The sequence below is a fragment of the Vombatus ursinus genome, unplaced genomic scaffold (genome assembly GCF_900497805.2).
Source record: "Vombatus ursinus unplaced genomic scaffold, bare-nosed wombat genome assembly UNPS02014959.1, whole genome shotgun sequence".
Taxonomy (NCBI): Eukaryota; Metazoa; Chordata; class Mammalia; order Diprotodontia; family Vombatidae; genus Vombatus; species Vombatus ursinus.
Window position 1 is genome coordinate 12,842,215 of NW_020954737.1, and position 20,923 is coordinate 12,863,137.

Consider the following 20,923-nt stretch of genomic DNA (forward strand, 5'->3'; position numbering starts at 1 on the left):
ATATTATGTGATATTAAAAAAAAAAAAAACTTTCTCCCCCTCCATGAACATAATCAATATAACAAAAATAATTAGCAAAACTATTACTTGAGGGAGCCAACATAGTGCCATAGTAGGAAGCAGTATAGCTGCCAGCCAAAAACTTACCCCAAAAGATCTAGAAGATATACCAGACCCCTGATGGGGAAATCCATGAAAACATCACAATGAATAATTTTTCTAGGAAGATAGACAGAGAGATCTGTGGATTTTGGAGACTGGTCTGGACAGAAGCAGCCACACTGAGCATTCCAGTGCCCAGGGAGAGGCTGTACCCAAGGGTGAGAGGAGGTCCCAGATCCATAATGGGGGTGCTGACCCTATAAGGGCAGCCTTCAGTTTCTCTTGTCTATAACAGAAAATATGTTGCTTCTTTTAATAATAATAGCAATTATTCCTAATATTTTCTTTCTAATTCCATGAGAACCATGATTCCAGAGAACTAATGATGAAACATGCTACCCACCTCCTGACAGAGAGGTGCAGAACAGAGCCTTGGGGGTCACCCATGATAAGCGAGTGTGACTTAGATGAAGAACCAGCAAAGAAGACTGAGAAGGAGTGATTAGACAGGTAGAAGAACCAGGAGTGAGCAGTATCACAAAAACCTAGAGGGAAGAGAGTATTCAGGAAGAGAAAGTGTTTATTAACAGTGTCAAATGCACCAGAGAAGTCAAGAAGGATGAAGAAAAGGCCACTAGATTTGGTATTTAAGAGATCACTGGTAACTGTGGAGAGAGAAGTTTCAGTGTAATGATGAGGCTGTCAGAAGCCAGATCGCAGAGAATTAAGAAGAGAGGGAGGGGTGAGGAAGTGGAGGTGATTTTAGACAGCCTTCTCAAGGCATTTAGTCACAATCGGTAGGAGAAATATAGGACAAGAGCTAACAGCGATGGGAGGATCAAGTGAGGATTTTTGTGAAGACATGGACATGTTTGTATGTAAGGAGAGAATGAAGATAGAGAATAACATAAGATGAAATTAGGGGCACTTTGCTGGAAAACACAGGGTAGGGTGTGATTAGGGTACATGTAAAGGGGTTGGTCTTGGTAAGGAAAAGGGCTCACTCTTCATCAGAGAGAAGAACAAAGGATGAAAAATAGAGGAAAATGTCTGAATGATGCAAAGTGAGGAGAGAAGAAAATTCTTGGCAAATGGCCTCAATTTTAAAAATTGAAGGAGGAGGCAACATTCTCAGTTGAGAGAGTAGGTAGAGAGGGTGCTATAGGAGGCTGACATTAAGAAAGAAGATTTGTTTGTTTTGTTTTGTTTTTAAAGAAAGAAGGTTTGGAACACTCACTGCAGATAGTGAATTTCGTGGTAATTGATCATGATGCAATGAATACAATGCAAATACTTCTTTAAGATGAACAGCATTTAAAGAGCAAGAAAAGTCACTGAATGACCTTCACTTTGATCATGTAATTCCACTACTGGGTAGAGTAACCTGCTAGAATTTTTTTCTTATGTTACTGTTGTCATCATTTATATTTGTCCTCAAGGTTCTACCTGCTAAAATCTGCATAAAGTCACACAACTCTTTCCTAGGTTTCTTAATTCATCATTAATCATTTCTTATGATATTTCTTACAGTATCTACTAAATTCATAAACATAATTTGTTCAGCCATTCTCCATTTAATGAACATCCATTTGATTTCCTGTTTTTTTGCTAGCATAAAAAGGGCCATTATAAAAAATGTTAGCATGTGAGGCCTTTCTTTCTAGATATATGCCCAGTAGTGGAATTGCATAATCAAAATGAATGTAGTTAGTAGTCATTTCCTAATATACCATGCCCTCAAAGAAAGTAAAACAAAACCAAAATACAAGGCAACCTGACAATATATTCAGCATTTTATACCCAATGTCTTCTCATCTCTCCGCTGAGAGGGAGATATATTTCATTATGTGTTCTCTAGTAATGGGATTATTCTTTACAATTAATCAAAGAGACTATGCCTATAAAAATACATATCAAAATAATTACAAAGACATATATATAAAATTATGTGTTCTGAGGTTTTCAAATTGTTTAAGATTATCAAATACAACTTGAAGTTATTGGTCACAATATAAGAAAATAATCTAAAAATGAAAAGTCACTAAATAGAGGAAAAACTGGCAATACATCAAGTCATCAGTACAATGCTATAATTTATACTAAGAACAATCACATAGCATGGAATGGAATATAACTCAAATAATAAGGTTGGCACCAAATGGAAAGACTTGAAGTTCAATAATGAGTTCTATAATGACTAAGACGATGTAATGTATTGTCTTTACAAAGGAAATTAACAGTAGCTACAAGCTGTAGAAATCCATTCAGTTTTCAGTAGGGTTAATAAAACAACAAAATCATTCTCTAGGGTAAGAGGAAATGTCAAGGAACAAGCGGAAAGACTATTACATAATTTCTTTCTCAATGGGGGTGGGGGAGAAGCTGGAGGAAGAGAAGGAAGATTTTCATTGATAGGAAAAAATAAAATTTAATTAAAATTTTTTTATTTTAAGGATTGACAGAAACAGCCTAGATGATCACATTTTGGCTTTGAAAAACAAATGTAGAAAAACTTGATCAATTTAATTTATATTAATAGAATTTACTACTGACATATTCATAATCTTAAAAAAAAAGTGGTGAAATACTTATCCTGGATTTACTTTAGATCATGGTGATTAACAATCAAAATTAAAGAAGCAACGACTATCAAGAGATATGAAAATCATGATGAAAACAAATGCCACATAAAACTTCCATTAGATTAAATGAAGATTTCTCATGAGAATATATTTTAGTCATATGAAATAGTTATTTTTAAAGTAGTTTTATCTTTTTTCTTTTAGGACTTTAAAGCCTAACCTGTACTGTAAATTTATTATTGCACTATTCTCTGTTAATGCATGGATTTTAACTTCATTTTGTGGGCAATTCGTTAAACACACTTCACACTTTGACAGGATAAAGCAAGATTTAGTTCATGAATAAACAACTGTTTAGAAAAACTCTTACTTACTTTAGAAGGAGAGCCATCAGTAATTTTCACCAACTGCCAGAGAATTGAGTAATGGGAACACTGAAGCGCCTGAACTACTATCTGAAACAAAAAGGAAAAAAAATAAGTTTAACTGATGAAAAGAAAACAAAGCAACAATAATTTTAACTTATACAATACTAGACTTGTATTATGTTCCTTTATTATCTAGTTGGAGATAACACAAATTCCAAGTAATAAGTTGTAATTAAATCAGTGACAGATAATCTTAAAGGATATTTCGCAAAAAACAAGAAATCAGATTTTTCTAAAGTCTAATCATAGGAATGAGCCCAAGTAACAACATACTTTAAAGGGACCAATGTTGTTATTTGAAAGAAATATTTATATGGTATATGAATTAAAAACTACATGAGTGTGTTTGAATAAAATAGAAGAATCTGGGGGAAAGTGAATAATTATGTGTGAGACAAGAGGACCTGGATCAATTTGTGGTTAGTTTTACTTTACTAATTATGTAGTACTGTGATTCTCAAAAATTTTCAAGCTGTGGATAACTTTGGTAGGGCAAAAGATTCCATAAATAAGCCCAAACACTCAAAATATCTCACCCAAGTGAATCAGATAAATGGTGTTCCTTTTGATGAAATACCAATTGAGACTACAGTTTTATTAAAAACATTAATCAGCTCATGTTAGAAATAAAAACACTACTTTATCATCAAAAAGGATGTTCGCAGACTACTTGTGGTCTTAGGATCACAATTTGGGATCTTCTAAAAAAAAAAATCATAGAACTAAAATGAGACATGAAAAATACCAGGAAACAAGACACTGATAAATGACCTGGAGATGTCGGAAAAAAGACGAGAATAAACTCTACTGGTTTTGGAAACATGAACGTTAATAAATATCTGGTTATTAATGTAACCAGTAATATTTTTATTCAATGGGAATAAGATACCTATAAAGCAATAACGTTGAAAGAAATTTTAATTTTCTGTTCTTCCTCCTCCGTTCCCATTACCAAACTGATTTTGAGTCTTTATTTTCCCATAATATGAACTATACTGGATTCCATTCTTTGCTCCTATAGTTAGCTTTACCTCATATCTTTCTTCACTCTTCCATTCAAATTTTACACAGCAAATATTATCTTCTTTAGTATGTTGCTCTCAATGTAAATAATTGCATAACTTTCTTCTTGATCTTTTATCCTAGTCATTCTGTTGCATTATATATTTAAATCCTCATCTTCCAATAAGAATTTGTAAGTCATACTTTTTCTTTATTCCAAGTTTCATCTAATTCTCTCTCCACAGACATGCGCACACGTGTGTGTGTATGTATGTGTGTGTGTAAGTAGCAGCATAGTCTAAGAAATAAAGCTCATGCACTTTACTCACTAGACTATCTGTCCCTCATGGCTTCACTGAGAACCTATTTATATTTATTCAGACCCAACTATAACACATGTGGTTATTTACCTTCCCAGTCCACAGAACAGTAGAAGAAACTAGAGGAAAAGGGACCTGACAAAAGTAGGCACTGTTAATAAAGACTTAGTACTTGACAGTTAAGAGGAGGAATAATAAAAAACTATAAAAAGAAGACATAAGAACTCAAAAAACAGGTGAGTCTAGGCCCATGAAGCAAAGGGTCATACAGACTTATGTCATCAAGTCAAGGTTTAAACATGTTCGTTATATATGTAATCCATAGTTTAGAAACTGCTTATGCTCCAAAAGTTTATTTTTAAGTTAATTATTTGGAACTTGGAATGGCATATTCCATAAGTATGTTATGCATTGTTGCTTCCCAGGACACAAATTCCATTGTTAACTTAAAGCATAGTATTAATATTTAAAGTATATTGAATCACAATTTATAGTGCTACTTCTCTTTTTTCTTTTAATTTCTTTTTTAATTATTAATTTATTTATTTTTAGTTTTCAACATTCACAACCACAAGATTTTGAGTTCCAAATTTTCTCCCTACCTTGTCCCTTCCCCCCACCCCAAGACGGCATGCATTCTGAATACCCCTTCCCCTAATCTGCCTTCCCTTCTTTCTCTTCCCCGCTTCCCCATCAATTTTCCTGTAGGGCAGGATAGATTTCTATACCTCATTTCCTATATATTTCATTTCCCAGTTACATGTGAAAACAATTTTTTAAAAACATTTCTTCCGAATTTTCCCCCTATCTCCCTCCCCACCCACCCTCAATGAGAAGGCAAGCAACTCGATACAGGTTATACATGTGTAGTCACGCAAAACACTTCCATAGTAGTCATATTGTGAAAAACTAAGTATATTTCCCTTAATCCTATCCCACCCCCCCATTTATTCTATTCTCTCTTTTGACCCTGTCCCTCCTCAGAAGTGTATGCTTCTGATTACTCCCCTCCCCCAATCTGCCCTCCCCTCTATCATCCCCCTGCTTTCTTGTCCCCTTCCCCCCCTATTTTCCTGTAGGGTAAGATAGGTTTCCATACCCAATTGAGGGTGTATGTTATTCCCTCCTTAAGCCAAATCTGATGAGAATAAGATTCACTCATTCCCTCTCACCTTCCCCCACTTCCCCTCCATTGTAAGAGCCTTTTCTTGTCTGTTTTATGTGAAATAATTTACCCCATTCTACCTCTCCCTTTCTCCTTCACCCAGTATAATCCTCTCACCCCTTAATTTTATTCTCCAAATGTCCCCCCTTCATCTTCAACTCACCCTGTGCCCTCTATCTATTACATACATATAATTTTTTTCCCTCCGACTCCTCTAATACTGACAAAGGTCTCATGAGTTACAAATATCATCTTTCCATGCAAGAATTAAACAATTCAATCTCAATAAGTCCCTTATGATTTCTCTTTCCTGTTTACTCCTTCATGTCTCTCTTGAGTCTTGTATTTGAAAGTCAAATTTTCTATTTAGCTTTGGTCTTTTCAGCAAGAATGCTTGAAAGTCCTCTATTTCACTAATCATCCATTTCCCCCCCGAAGGATTATACTCAGTTTTGCTGGGTAAGGGATTCTTGGTTGTAATCCTATCTCCTTTGACCCCCAGAATATTATATTCCAAGTCCTCTGGTCCCTTAATGTAGAAGCTGTTAAATCTTGTGTCATCCTGATTGTGTTTCCACAATACTTGAATTGCTTCTTTCTGGCTGCTTGCAATATTTTCTCCTTGACCTGTGAACTCTGGAATTTGGCTACAATATTCCTAGGACTTTACCTTTGGGGATCTCTTTCAGGAGGTGATCAGTGGATTCTTTCAATTTCTATTTTGTCCCCTGGTCCTAAAATATTGGAGCAGTTTTCCTGGATAATTTCTTGAAAGATGATGTCTAGGCTCTTTTTTTGATCATGGCTTTCAGATAGTCTAATAATTTTTAAATTCTCTCTCCGGGATCTATTTTCCAGGTCAGTTGTTTTCCAATGAGATATTCCATATTTTTTTCCTATTTTTTCATTCTTTTGGTTTTGTTTTACACTGTCTTGATTTCTCATAAAGTCTAATTCTTAAGGAAGTATTTTCTTCAGTAAGCTTTTGGACTTCCTTTTCCATTTGGCTAATTCAGCTTTTTAAGGCATTCTTCTCCTCATTGGCTTTTTGGACCTCTTTTGCCATTTGGGTTAGGCTATTTTTTAAGGTGTTACTTTCTTCAGTATTTTTTGGGTCTCCTTTAGCAAGCTGTTGACTTGTTTTTCATGATTTTCTTGCACCACTCTCAGTTTTTCCTCCACTCCTCTTACTTGTTTCTCAAAATCCTTTTTGAGCTCTTCCACGGCCTGGGACCAATTCATATTTTTGTTGGAGACTCTGGATGTAGTAGCTTTGACTTTGTTGTCTTCTTCTAGTTGTATGTTTTGATCTTCTTTGTCACCAAAGAAAGATTCTATGGTCTGACTTTTTTTGCGAATTTGCTCATGATCCCAGCCAATTACTTGAGTTTTAAACTCTTTGTTAAGGTAGGAGTCTGCTTCTAGTGTGGAGAATGTACCATCCCAAGCTTCAGGGGTTTTGTTCAGCTGTTTTCAGAGATACTTCTAGGGACCTGTAAATTTTCAGTTCTTCCAAGGTGATATGATCAAAGGAGAGGTATTTATTCCTTTCCTAGTCTGTGTTGTGGTCTATGAGTGACCACTATGAGTGACCACAAGCACTCTTTTCTGCATTGGAACTGTGAGGAACATTTCTTCTCCACCATCACTATAAGCTACACCACACCAGCACTCCTCCTCACCCCAGGACCGCCACCCAGAACTGTGACCCAGATCCAAGCACGGGCAAAGCAAGAGAACCCTGCAACCCCAATCTCATCAGCCACTCAATTCCCCCTCAGTCTGTGGGCCAGAAGCTCTGGAGGCAGCTGCCGTCCCGGGGCCATGACTGGGGACTAGAGCTGGAACTGAGCTTCTCTCTCTCACTGCAGTCACAGACTTTTCCTACTGACCTTCTAAGTTCTCGTTGGCATGTGTGGGTTGAGATGTCTGGAAACTGTCACAACTTCCCATGTTTCAGTCCTCTGAGGACTGCTCCAGGTTCACTGAGGCCTGTTTTGCCTATGCGCCCACACCAAACTGCGTTCCTCTCCCGGCCCGGTGTGATATATCTTTCTGTTCAACCATCCAGGTTGTCTTGGGCTGGAAATTTGTTTCACTCTGTCTTCTTGTGGGTTCTACTGCTTTAGAATTTGTTTAGAGCCATTTTTCACTCTTGATGAGAAGAATGGTAGCTAAAAACTGCTATGATGAAAAAAAAATTATCACCTAGTGTGTAAACTTCTGGTGATGAACCTACTTTTAAAAAAAAAACTAAGATTATCCTTACATGACAAAATACTGGGGCTTATACTCTAAGACTTTCTCCATTATTGTATAGGACTTACATGAGGCTGCAATCCATTCAAAGCCTTCAAGAACCTAAGGTCACCTCCGTGACATGAGGTTTCATGAGAAGAGTAATAGTTTAGTAGTGATTACATTATTAGGTCAACACAAATATCAAAAAGAGAGAAATATTAAGTGATTATAAGTCACACTTATGTATAAAATTATTTTAATTGACATATTTTATGTTAGGAAAATTGTTTGTATAAGAGAAAAACTGGTTTGAGCTTAAAGGATGGTGAAAAAGGAGGAAGAAATTAAAGATTTATGTATGTATGATGACCAAACTGTGGCAAATGACTAACATCTTAAGATGGAGGAGAGGGCACAGCTTCTGCTTTCCAGGATTGGAAGTCACAGAATGCTCCCTTTATGAAAGAGGACTTCATTAGGAATTAGTAACTGTGTTACTTTGGGAAATTAACTTAACCTCTTTGAGCCCAAGTTTATTCAACTTTAAAATTAAGAGGGCTGGCATAGATTATGCCTACAATTCCATTTGAACTCTGAAATTCCAATGCTTTTTATTTGACAATTTAAAAATTCAATAAACAAACACTTTGTAGGGGAAGCAGGAGGGGGAAAAAGTATAATTTTCTTCAGGGGTGCTGGCAATTTTTTTTATTAGACAAATTATATTTATCGTTGTCTTCATCCTCTATTACTGATTTTTTAACTATCCTTTTGACATTCTAACAGTCCCAATCAGGACTAATATTCTCTAATGCATACAGGTTTAATGCACAAACAAACATTAAGTTTTTACTTAGTTTTGCCATAATAGCTAATGTCTAATATGGGCAATAGTGAGTTAACATGGTTAAGTATAGTATATACATAAACCAAGATGGATTTTGTGGATGGAATTAGTCATCAATATATTATAAAAGAAATAGTTTTAAGACCATGACTAAGCAATCCTCAAATTGGACTTGGTAGTGCTTGCTCACAATTTATACAACTATTATGGTGTAATTTTCTTGCTAATAAAAAGGGAAATTGATTAAAATGGTATTTATCAACTGATCACTTTCATATCTCAGAGGAATGAAATCTTTCTTGTAAAACTTTTTTTAAGGTTATGATGAGAAAAAGTATTTATAAAATCCAAGCAATGAAATGTTGCCTGCCACTATAAAAGAATGAAATGGACATTCTAAGGGATAGTTAATATAAATAATAAGTTCTGTGTAGGATTCAAAATTTAGCAAATATTTTGAACTATGTACAAATGTATAAGAATGTACAAAAAACCACAATTATCTATTAAGGGCTTATACTAGAAGAAATGTAACATGAACATAATATTTCAAATTTGACAATTAGAGGTCATAGTGTAGTAGGACTGAACTATCATATTTCCTTCTTATATTTTAGAAGGAAGTAAACCACAAAATAGAATACAAGGATATTTCATGTTATTGCACTTCACAGAGATTGCGTTTTTTTTTTTTTTCAAAACAAACTGAAGGTTTGTGGCAACCCTGTGGCACCATTTTTCCAATAGTATGTGCTCATATCATGTCTCCATGTTACATCTTGGTAATTCTTGCAATATTTGAAACTTTTTCAGTATTATTATATCTGTTATAGTGATCTGTAATCAATAATCTCTAATGTTACTATTATAATTTTTCTGTGGTGTGCTGAGCTGTGCCCATGTAAGAAATGAACTTAAATGATTTGTGTGTGTTCTGACTGCTCCACTGACATGTTCTGGTTTGTTTCTCTCTCCTTAGGTCTCCCTGTTTCCTGAGACACAACACTAAAATCAGGCCAATTAGTAACCCTACCTCTAAGTGTTAAAGTGAAAGGAAGAGTAAATTTATGCTGCAAATTTCATTGCTGTATTATTTTTAAAAATTGCCATAGCCACCTAAAACTTCAACAACCACCACCCTGATCTGTCAGCAGCCATCAACACTGAGGCAAGGCCCTCCACCAGGAAAAAGATTAAGATTCACTGAAGGCTTAGATGATGGTTAGCATTTTTTTTTTTAGCAATAAAGTATTTTTTACATTAAGATATATATTTATTTTTAGATATACTACTACTGCGTACTTAACAAGACTATAGTACAGTGATAAACATAACTTTTATATGCCCTGGGAAACAAATGATCTATGTAACTTGCTTTATTGTGATATTTGCTTTATTGTGGTGGTCTGTAATGGAACCCTGCAATATCTCTGAAGTATACTAGTTTAGAAAAGCAAATGGGTACTTAGATACTAAATCTAGCACTTGCTGCTTGTGTAAAATCTTTTTAACCAAGGCCATAAGTGAGTGTTGTAAAGTAGAAAGAATAATGGATCACTTATTATGCCCTCAACTTGTTCACCTCTATACACTGGCTTATGGTACTGTTTCCTATCTCTGGTATGCCCACAGCTCTGGTGAAATCCTACCCACTCTTTAAAACTCAATTAAAATACTACTTCCTCTATTATTCTTTTTTGATCTTTCCATATATAAGTGCCTTCTTTACTAGCAGACTTCACATAGTAATTTGCTTGTAACTCTCATGCATTTCCTACATATGTATGTATTATTTTGTATTATTATGATGATTATTTATGTATGTCACTTCCTCACCAGAATATAGGCTCCATGAAGCCAGGGGCCTTGGCTTAGCTGAGTGTTCTATCTGCCTAGAGTCAAGCACCATGCTCTGCTTAATAAATGCACAGTAAACTGACCAAAAATCAAGAGATTTATTATACTTATTAAGCAGCATGTCACAATGTTAACACTTCAATGTTCTGTAATTTTTTCACTTCTGTTGTTTTTATCTCCCAATTCCATTGCAAGCTTCATAAAATTTGAAAGGACAGATTATATTTTATACAGATACTTTTTTTCACGTTTTGTACTTCACTGATCTGCTCATATTAGTTACCAAGAGAGTACTTATACTTTTCTTTGTCTTTACTTAAAATATTTCCTGACATTAATAAATATCTGAATGAACAGTGCACACTCAAGGAGTATTATCTTTATTTATTCGGATTTTTTAGTGGTAAAAAAGACAGCTACTCCAAATCAGTGTACTTTAGAAAGCAAAAAATAGACGCAAAATAGAATGTAACACATGACACTGGGAGTGTACCACAATAAAGATGTTAAAGCCTTTTATTATAGCAGAAAAAAGGAAAAGCATTGGTGCATGTGATGATTACAGTAAAATAAATGCATTAGGAAATTTGTTAGTTCTGATATTAAGTCTCAAGTTATAAAAGCTGTTAGTGGTATTTGAAACTGTGAGACAGACCATAAATTCAATCTGCTAATTGGATTGTTGTGAGCATAATCAAAGATAAGGCCAGAATTCTTGAATAAAAGCATAGTGCTGCTCTAGTGTAACCCACTATAATAATAAGGTATGACAGACATAGCAAAATTTCTCAATGATCCATGGTTAAATTCAGTCCCGTGTATCCCTTAATTTTTCAATAGTTTAGACCCAAGACTTTATCATTAGTAAATTAAAAAAAAAAGCACAGATTTTACAGGATGAGATATTCCAGGTTAGTAGGGGTTATTTTTAAGCAAGATTTAATTTGCATGGTACTAGCAAACAGGATGAAATAGTGATTTCCTAATAAATTACTTGATTTCATCAAAGAGGGAAGATACTGTTCCAAGTACATTTGTAATATTCATATGACAGTAAATAATCTCCACAAAGACTTACATAGTTAAAGAAATCAATACTTGGATTTAAAAATGTTAAAAACAGATGCTTTAATAGGAATTTCAAATTAAGACCCACATTGGCCGAGCATTCACAAAGTCCTAAAGTACTAATGGGCAGATTTCCATTGATCTTGAAACCAAACTGTAAAACCTGAATTACTGTCCTATCGTTCAAGGCCTTATTTTCAAAGAACTTCAAAGAACTATTGACAACTTAGGTCTTAATATCACACTTTTTTCCCCTTTTCAATATAATACCATTGGTGCAACTCATTTACTCATTAAAAGCTTTGTGCCTCAAGTAAAACTTTATTCAGATCATCAGATCAATTGGGAAGATAGTTCCTATGGTAAAGAGTTGAAAGTGCCTTAGTGTTTTAAATGTAATAAAAATATGTGGAGGCAGCTAGGTGGCGCAGTGGATAGAGCACCAACTCAGGAGGACCTGAGTTCAAATGTGACCTCAGACACATAACATTCACTAGCTGTGTGACTCTGGGAAAGTCACTTAACCCCAATTGCCTCACCAAAAAAAGAGTGGAGAATCCTGGTACCAGGCAAAGGAATTCAGCCTTAATGTAATTTGAAGGAAATTATGCCCTCAATTTGTGGCTGGTTTTTATGGCTTTGAAAATCTAAGAGGCTACTACAACACATAAAATTTCACCTAAAGAATATGAAGTGGCACCTTTAGATGATAATTAACTACTAAAATCTCCTGACTAGCAACTCAAAGTGGATTATCTTTTGAAAGTAAAAGAAAATGAATAAGAGAATTAGATTCTAAATTATCTCTTAAAAATAATTTGTAAAACCTTCAGCTACTTGGATACCACACTGAGTATCTTTTAAAGTAATAAAATGTAGAACTCTAATATCAGCGAAATGTTTCTGAATGCCATTGCTTTCTATAAGAAAAAAAAAAAACTATAGATAAGGATCAGCTTGAATTTCACTAGACAACTTCTAAAAAATGAATTATTAAAAAACAAAAATAAGTACATAAATTCTAAATAGGGAAATAATATTGGTTAAATGTTTAATGTTTGTTATAGTTATTTGATAAAGAGTATGTGTGCATTGGAGTTAGTGGGGGGGATGGTATGTAGCATGGTATAATAAAGGTGGCATCTGAATCAGGAAGGCCTGGGTTCAACTCTCACTTCTGATACATACTGACTTGTCTGACTGGGTAAATCACTTAGCCTCTCAATGCTCTAAGAAATTCTATTAAGATTATAATTTGAAGAAAAGTGACAACCTGTATTGGTAGAGTTTCCTCATTCAGGAATTTCTTATACTAATGAAATCACAGGTGGTCTGCACACACACATATACAGAAAGAGTGTATATATATTTATATACACAGAGCATATCTATAAGGGGGAGATGTTTAGATATTTGATTTCATTAATGTTGTGAAATTCTGGAAGGCAGAGTCATGAAAACCCAAAGAAGACAGAGTACCCAAGAACAGTACCCAAGTGCTGCAGAGAAGTCAAGAAAGATGAACACTCAGAAGATGCCATTAGATTTGGAAATTAAAAAATGATTGATAACTTTGGAGAAAGTAGTTTCAGTTGAGTAATGAGGTTATACTGATGAGGCACTTAGGCAAGTCATTTAAAGTCTCCGGGCCTCAGTTTCCTTATCAGTAAAAGAGAGGGTTGGACTACATAGTCCAGTAGAAAGATCTTAACAGGTGTCTTCCAGCTTTAGATCTATGCTCCCATGCTATCTACTGTTACTCAGAAAAGTACAAATATAGTTTAAAGGCACAAAATGTACAGCTTGCTTGTGATGCTATGGCATAGAGGATACTAGAAACTTGGGACAGCTAGGTGGCCCAGTGGCCAGACCTGAATTCAAATCAGGCCTCAGGCAGTAGCTGTTTGACCCTGGGCAGGTCACTTAACCCTGCTCACCTCAGTTGCCTCATCGGTAAAATAAGAAAGAAAGAAACCACTCCAGTATCTTTCAAGTTGAAGAATTCGCCATTGTGTGGCAAAGCACTTGATCTTGATTCTATTCTGGCTGAGATTTACAAGGTAGGGTTGGTCCATTGCTCATACAAAAGGTAATTAAAATTTTCGAGGTTATATGACAAGAGGAGGTTATCCCCCAGGAGTTCAAGGATGCCTCCATTGTCCATCTCTGTAAAGGTAAAGAAAATAAGTTGTCCTGTGACAATCACAGGGGGGGGTCTCTCTCTTAGTCACTGCTGGCAAGATTCTTGCTAGAGTCCTCTTTAGTAGGCTGATCCTTCACCTGGAAGATGGTAATCTACCTGAGAGCCAGTGTGGCTTCAGAAAAGGTCAAGGAATGGTTGATATGATATTTGCTACCTGACAACTCTAGGAAAAATGCCAGGAGCAGAACAGAGGTCTGTACACAATGTCTGTAGATCTGACCAAGGCCTTTGATACTATTAGTCATAAGGGCTTATGGAAAATTATGTCAAAATTTGGTTGCCTGCAGAAGTTAATCAGCATTATATGTCAGTTTCATGACGGCATGCTTGCCCGGGTTCTTGATAATGGACAATGCTCTTGCGCTTTCCCAGTCACCAATGGAGTGAAACCAAGCTGTGTGCTTGCTCCCATGCTTTTTAGTCTGATGGTTTCAGCCATGTTATCAAATGCTTTCAATGACGATGTAGTGTTAAGTTAGGAGGTACAGGAAGCTAAGCTAAGGCCAAGTAGTTTGTGCTCCTTATGCATAACTTGAGAACTGTATCCCTTGGGAAAGCTTTAAGCCTTTTTTTTTTTTTCAATGGTTGGTGCCCTAACTTGCCACAAAATAAGTATCTTTGTGCCATGGATTTCTGATATTAACATACGTTCATGTATTAAGTATAACATAAAAAAGTAACTCTTTTACCAACACACCACATAGTAATAGCTCAAGTAACTATCAACAGGGTAAACTCCATCAGTCCCACCTTTGTTAGGAACAGGCTTTTTTGGTGTTTTTCTTACTGCATAGAATAATTTTGTATTAAATTTTGATTGTAACAATTTTTTTTATTGTATTTTGAAAAGGGTATATTTACATAATCCCATAAAAGGAATGCCTATATGATAAATGGATTTTCGGAATTCTAAAAAACTATGTATATGAAGATAGAAATTATAAGTCCAATATTAACAAAATGAACAAATCATCATTTTGTGGTGACTAACTCATGATGTAGACATCCATTCCCCTGCACTAACCTCCTTAGGCAACCTTCTAGACAATTAAAACTATATGAAATGACAGCATAATCGCTACAAGTAGACATAAAGTAGTGTAATGGCCCTTGACTTCAAAGAATTTAAAATTAATCAGAAAGACTGAGCATAGATACCTGAAAAAGTTAAGAGCTAAGCAGTTGTATAAGACAATGCCACAAGAGGTACCACAAGGCATAATATGTTGATTATAAGTAGTGGAGTTTTATAAAAATAACATGATGCTAGCAATCACTTTCACATTACATAGGAATTATAGATGGAATAGAGATTCATCAAAAATCTTTTTGTAGTAACCTAGTTAGTTCAGAGATTGGGAGAAAGAACTGCATTAACCATACCATTTCTTTTATCCTACCTCCTCAATGTATTTGTGTGTTGCTTTGTTTTGGTGGATAGTTAGGGGATTCAGACAGATTTTATCTTGTTTTAAATATGTGAATAATGAGGGAAAGGGAAGGAGGAATAAAAAGTTGAAAGCCACTGATCCTTGATAGTGTACAAAAGCTGTGGGGCAGCTAGGTGGTGCAGTGGATACAGCATTGGCCCTGGATTCAGGAGGACCTGAGTTCAAATCCAGCCTCAGACACATAACACTTACTAGCTGTGTGACCCTGGGCAAGTCACTTAACCCCACTGCCTAACCAAAAAAAAAAAAAAGTAAATAAATACATAAAAAAATTAAAAAAAAAAAAGGTATACAAAAGCTGTATCATGGGGTCAATTTCCTTTTTTAACTACAACGAAAACATAAATGACAGAATTCAGACAGTTATTTTTCATTATGGAAAGTGGTTATTACATAGAGACTAGAGAACACAGTATAATAATGATGATGATGATATAAAAACTTACCACAGTTTACAAATCGCTTTTACATACATACATTGTGTCATGAATTGTAATAAAGTTAATCAATGTAATTAAGTATAATTATGAAAACAAAGCACTGCAGTAGGCCTTTTAAAAATATTTACTGGACTGAAATGTTTCAATGTGCCAATAAAAGGGGAAATATTCAGTCTCTTTGCCTGTGATGGTATTTACTCTAATAGGCTTATAACTATAGGAAATGCATTTTAGAACTCTCTACCACGATGAGCCTTACATATTTCCAGGTCTTAGATACTCCACTACTACCCACTGGAATAATGCTTCCGAAAACCTCTTCACCTGATACTAACTTAGAATCAACATTAATACAGTTATGGTTACAAAATTGATCTTGCCATTACTCATAAATATACCACTTTCTTAATCAGAAATTCTGAGGTTTTCCTGTATGACCAAAACCTCCTAGTTTTTCAGCTCTGCCTTTCTGAACTTGTTTTCAGACCTCTAATCCCTCACTCACTCCTCAATACCTTTTTGGGCTTTTACCTCTGCTTTACTTTCATCCCCCAACTTCAATCTGATAGTTAGGTATTCCTACTCCTTTCTCCTATTGCTGCTCCCGTCTTACCAAATTACAGCTCTGGATTATTCCCACCACCCACTTTCTCTGCTTCTATTCACAATCTGCTAAATATAGATGGAGGAAGTTTTACACCTGTGCTGACAGAGTAGCTAGGTAGTCATTTCATTCTTCCCTAATTAACTCCCTATCTCACCTCCCTCACAATTCCTCTAACCTTTTTCCCTTCTCAAGCGTCTTATATACCTTGCCTCTTACTGTACTGAGGAAATTGAAACCACCCTTCTTTATCTTTTCATCTCAAAACCCCTCAACATTCTCTCTCACTGTCTCCATCACTACTACAGTCTCTGACAGAGAGGTGGCTCTTTCTTTGCCAAGGCCAACACCTCTCTGTGGGCACTTAAACTTATCCCTTACATATTCATTAGAAGACTGTAGCCTTTTTTTTTGTTTTTGTTTTTTTGGATTGGAAACTGAAATAATTTTTTAATTTAGCAAATAAGAAGACCATGGCATAACAGAACTGAATAACAATAGCTCATCCAGACATTGTTTAAAGGTTTACAAAGTGCTTTCCTCACAACAAGCCCATCAGATAGTAAGTGTAAGCATCATTATCTTTTCATAAATGGGATATTTAAGATGAAGAATCTGAAGCTCTGAGAACTGAAGTATTTTGCCCACATTCATGACATTAGTAACTGCCAGCCTAGGGAATCAAACTCAGGCCCACTATACCATGCTCTGCCATTTTCTTTTTTCTTCTGAGTTTTTTTTTTAAATTTTTTTGGGGATGAGGCAGTTGGGGTTAAGTGACTTGCCCAAGGTCACATAGCTAGTAAAAAGTGTCTGGGATCGCATTTGAACTCAGCTCCTCCTGACTCCAAGGCTTGGAGCTTTATCCACTGTGCCACCTAGCCGCCCCCATTTTCTTTTTTCTTTCTTTTTTTTAAAGTTTTAAAATTTATTTTAAACTTAAATACAAAATAAGGGAAAAAAAAAACAAACTCTGCCATGTACCCAGCAGAACATAAGAGAGGATTCAATATAAAGCAATAAATGTCCATTTCAAGAAAAACCTATATAATGAACACTACACATTATTTTCAAAGCTGTCCATTTTTTCTTTGCTGTCCTGTATGTGTTCTTTTGTTCTCTGCTACGTATCACCCCTCCCTCAGGCTATAATTAAGCACAGAGACACACACACAAAGATATCCATAAATCTATACATATATACTAAAACGCATATATGCAACACTGTATTTTGCTTATTTCCACTTGTCATCAAAACTGTATCCTTAATCATCCCCTGCCACACAAATCTTCAACCACTTCCTATTAACTGTTCCTTCCTATCAGCCTCTTTATATCAATTGTTCTGTACTGCTTTGAATCATATTCAAGTCTCCCATATCCTTAAAAAAAACCCTGACTAGACTATACAATCCTTACAGGCTACCCTTCACAACATTTCTTCTGTCTCATGCAAATTCCTTGAAAATGCTCTCTATAATTGCTTTCACTATGTTTTGCCTCTCATCCCACAATCCCTTGTAATCAGGCTTTTGATCTAATTCCTGAACTGAAATTACTCTCTCCAAAGTTACCAATGATTTCTTAATTGTCAAATTCAATGGTCAATCCTCAGTCATCATTATCATTCTTAAATCCTTAGCACTTAGCACAGTGCCTGCACATAGGAGGTGCTTAATAGATACTAGTGGACTATATATGCTACATTTGCCATTGTTGACCACCCTCTCCTCCTGGATACTCTTTCTTCTCTGACTTTTTGTGACATTACTCTTTCAAGGTTCACCAATCTTTAAAAAAAAAAAATTGTTTTATTTTCTGTTCCAAATTATCTCCCTCTTTTTTCTCCATCCCTGAAGAGGGCAAGAAAACAAAACCTATTACAAACTGTACAGTCATGCAAAATAAATTCTGGAATTAACTATGTAAAAGAAAAAAGAAAAACAAGAATTTATGTTTCAGTCTGCACTTTGAGTCCATTATTGGGAAGTGGACAGTATGTTCCATCATGAATCTTTTGGAGTTGTGGTTGGTCACTGTGTTGATCAAGTTACTGAGTTTTTCAAAGTTGGTTACTTTACAATACTGCTGTTACTATATAAATTATTGTCCTAGTTCTGCTTACTTCATTTTGCATAAGTTCATACAAGTGTTCCCAAATTTTTTTTTATGTACTGAAGCCATTCTTTTCATCATTTCTTATAGCTCAATAGTACTCCATCACATTCAGATATCATAACTTGGTATTGTTTCAATGAATTTGCATCCACACCCTCAGATTTGTATTCTTTGCCACTACACAAAGAGCTGGAAATAATATTTTTGTATATATAGATCCTTTTTTCTGTTTCTTTGGTTTCTAGGGTTTAAAAGCTTTTTGGGGATAGTTTCAGTTTTCCACAAAGCTTAGACTAGTTGATAGTTCCACCAATACTTCATTAGTGTGTACCTGTTTTCCCACAACCCCTCCAGCACTTATTATTTTCCTTTTGGTCATCTTCACCAATTTGATGGGTTGTTTGAAACAGTATCATTATTTCAATTCACATTTCTCTAGTTATTAGTGATTTAGAACATTTTTTCATATAGGATTTTTTCCTCTGAAAAGTACCTATTCATATCCTTTGACTGTTTATGAATTTGGGAGTGGCTATTCTGTATGTGTGTGTGAAAATTTCACTCAGTTCCCTATATATCTTGGAAAAGAGACCTTTATCAGAGAAATTTGTTGCAAAGATTTTTTCCCCTAGTTTCCCGCTCTTTTTCTAATTTCAGAAACACTGCTTTTGTTTTTGTGCAAACCCTTTTTAATTCAGTATAATCAAAATTATTTACCTCCTTTAATCTTTATTGCTTATTTGGTAATGAACTCTTCTGATATCCACAAATCTGAAGTGTAATTTCTTCTATGCCCCACTAATTTGATTATAATATCACTCTTTATATCTACTTCACATATCTTTTTTTTTTTTTGGGTGAGGCAATCAGAGTTAAGTGACTTGCCCAGAGTCATACAGCTAGTAAGTGTTAAGTGTCTGAGGCTGGATTTGAACTCAGGTCCTCCTGACTCCAAGGCCAGAGCTCTATTCACTGCGCCACCTAGCTGCCCCCACATATCCTTTTGGAGCTTTTCTTGGTATATTGTGTGAGATACTGATCTATATCTACTTTTTGCCAGACTACCTTCCAGTTTTCCCAACAGTTTCTGTCAAATAGAATGTTCTTGTCCCAGTGTTATTCTGCTAATGTGCTTCTGAATATTGTTTCCCTAATCTATTTCACACCAACTTCTTTATTTCTTATCTAGTACCAAATTCATTTGATGATTATGGTTTTGTAGTACAGTTTGAAATTTGGTACTACCAGGCCTCCTTCCTTCTCATTTTTTCCCCATTGATTCCCTTGATATTCTTCATCTTCTTTTTTTTTTTTTTTTGGTTCCTCCAGGTGAATCTTGATCTGTCTTCATTTGTGTGAGGAATACTTGTGTTCATATACTTCCTGTGTGTGCCTTTGCAGGTATATTCTCAAATACTTTGTACCACCCATAATAATTTAAATGAAATTTCTCTGATTCTTTCTGTTGGATTTTGCTGGTAACGTACAGAAAGAAGGATGATTTATGGATTTATTTTATGTCCTGCAATTCCGCTTTGTTAATTTTCTGAAAAATTTTCTCTCTGCTTCACTCTTGATATTATCGGAAAGATTTCTAGCTTATTGCCATTACAGATGTATGTTCTTGATTTTAAGTAGATATTATTTTAAGAAAAGCTCCAGTTACCTCCATGCTTAAAAGGATGTATTTTGTCAAAAGACTTTTCTAAATGTATTGAAATGATCACATGATTTCTGCTGTTTTTGCTAGGGATATATCACTTATGCTTATACTTTTCCTAATACTGAACTAGTCAGGCATTCTTAATATAAATCTAGCCTGGTCACAGTGTGTGATCTTAGTGATATATTGTCATAGTTTCCTTGTTAATATTTTACTTAAAATTTTTGTATCAATTTTAATTAGGGAAATTGGCCTATAATTTTCTTTCTCTATTTTGACTATTTCTGTTTTGGGTATCAAGACCATGTTTGTGCCATAAAATGAATTTGGTCAAGATATTTTCTTTTTTTTTTGGTAAGATAGGTGTATTAAGTATTCTATTTCCTGTCCTGTTAATCTAGGAATTTTATACTTTAAAAAATATTCATCCATTTCCTTTAGATTGTCGGTTATATTGGCAGTTAGATAAAATAGCTCTTAATTGCTTTCAATTCTTCTTAATTGTTTGCAATTTTATCTTTTTCATTTTTAATATTGGTACTTTGGTTTTTGGTTTTCTTATTTTAAATCAAATTAGGTAATAGCTTATCCTAGTTTACTCATTTAAAAATAACCCTCATAGTTTTATATATTACTTCAATTTTACAAAACTTGCAGTTTCGCTGTCTCTCATTTGATTTTCAGGATTTGTCTTTTGCTGTTTTGTAATTTGTCAAGTTTTCTAGTTTAGCTGAATGCCTAATTTGTTAATCTGCTCTTTTTCTCTATTACTGAGGAAAGATTTTACACACACACACACACACACACACACACACACACACACACACACACA

The 20,923-nt window shown here is 34.9% G+C and overlaps 1 protein-coding gene across 1 annotated transcript in view; it reads right to left on the bottom strand.

Annotated features, from left to right (window-relative positions):
• STAG1 (stromal antigen 1) overlaps positions 1-20,923 on the bottom strand; it is a 355,079-nt gene that overhangs the window by 44,161 nt on the left and 289,995 nt on the right. Inside the window, exon 22 of the mRNA XM_027845191.1 lies at positions 3,059-3,139. Coding sequence (XP_027700992.1) covers positions 3,059-3,139 — 81 coding nt within the window. The remainder of the gene's footprint in view (positions 1-3,058; positions 3,140-20,923) is intronic.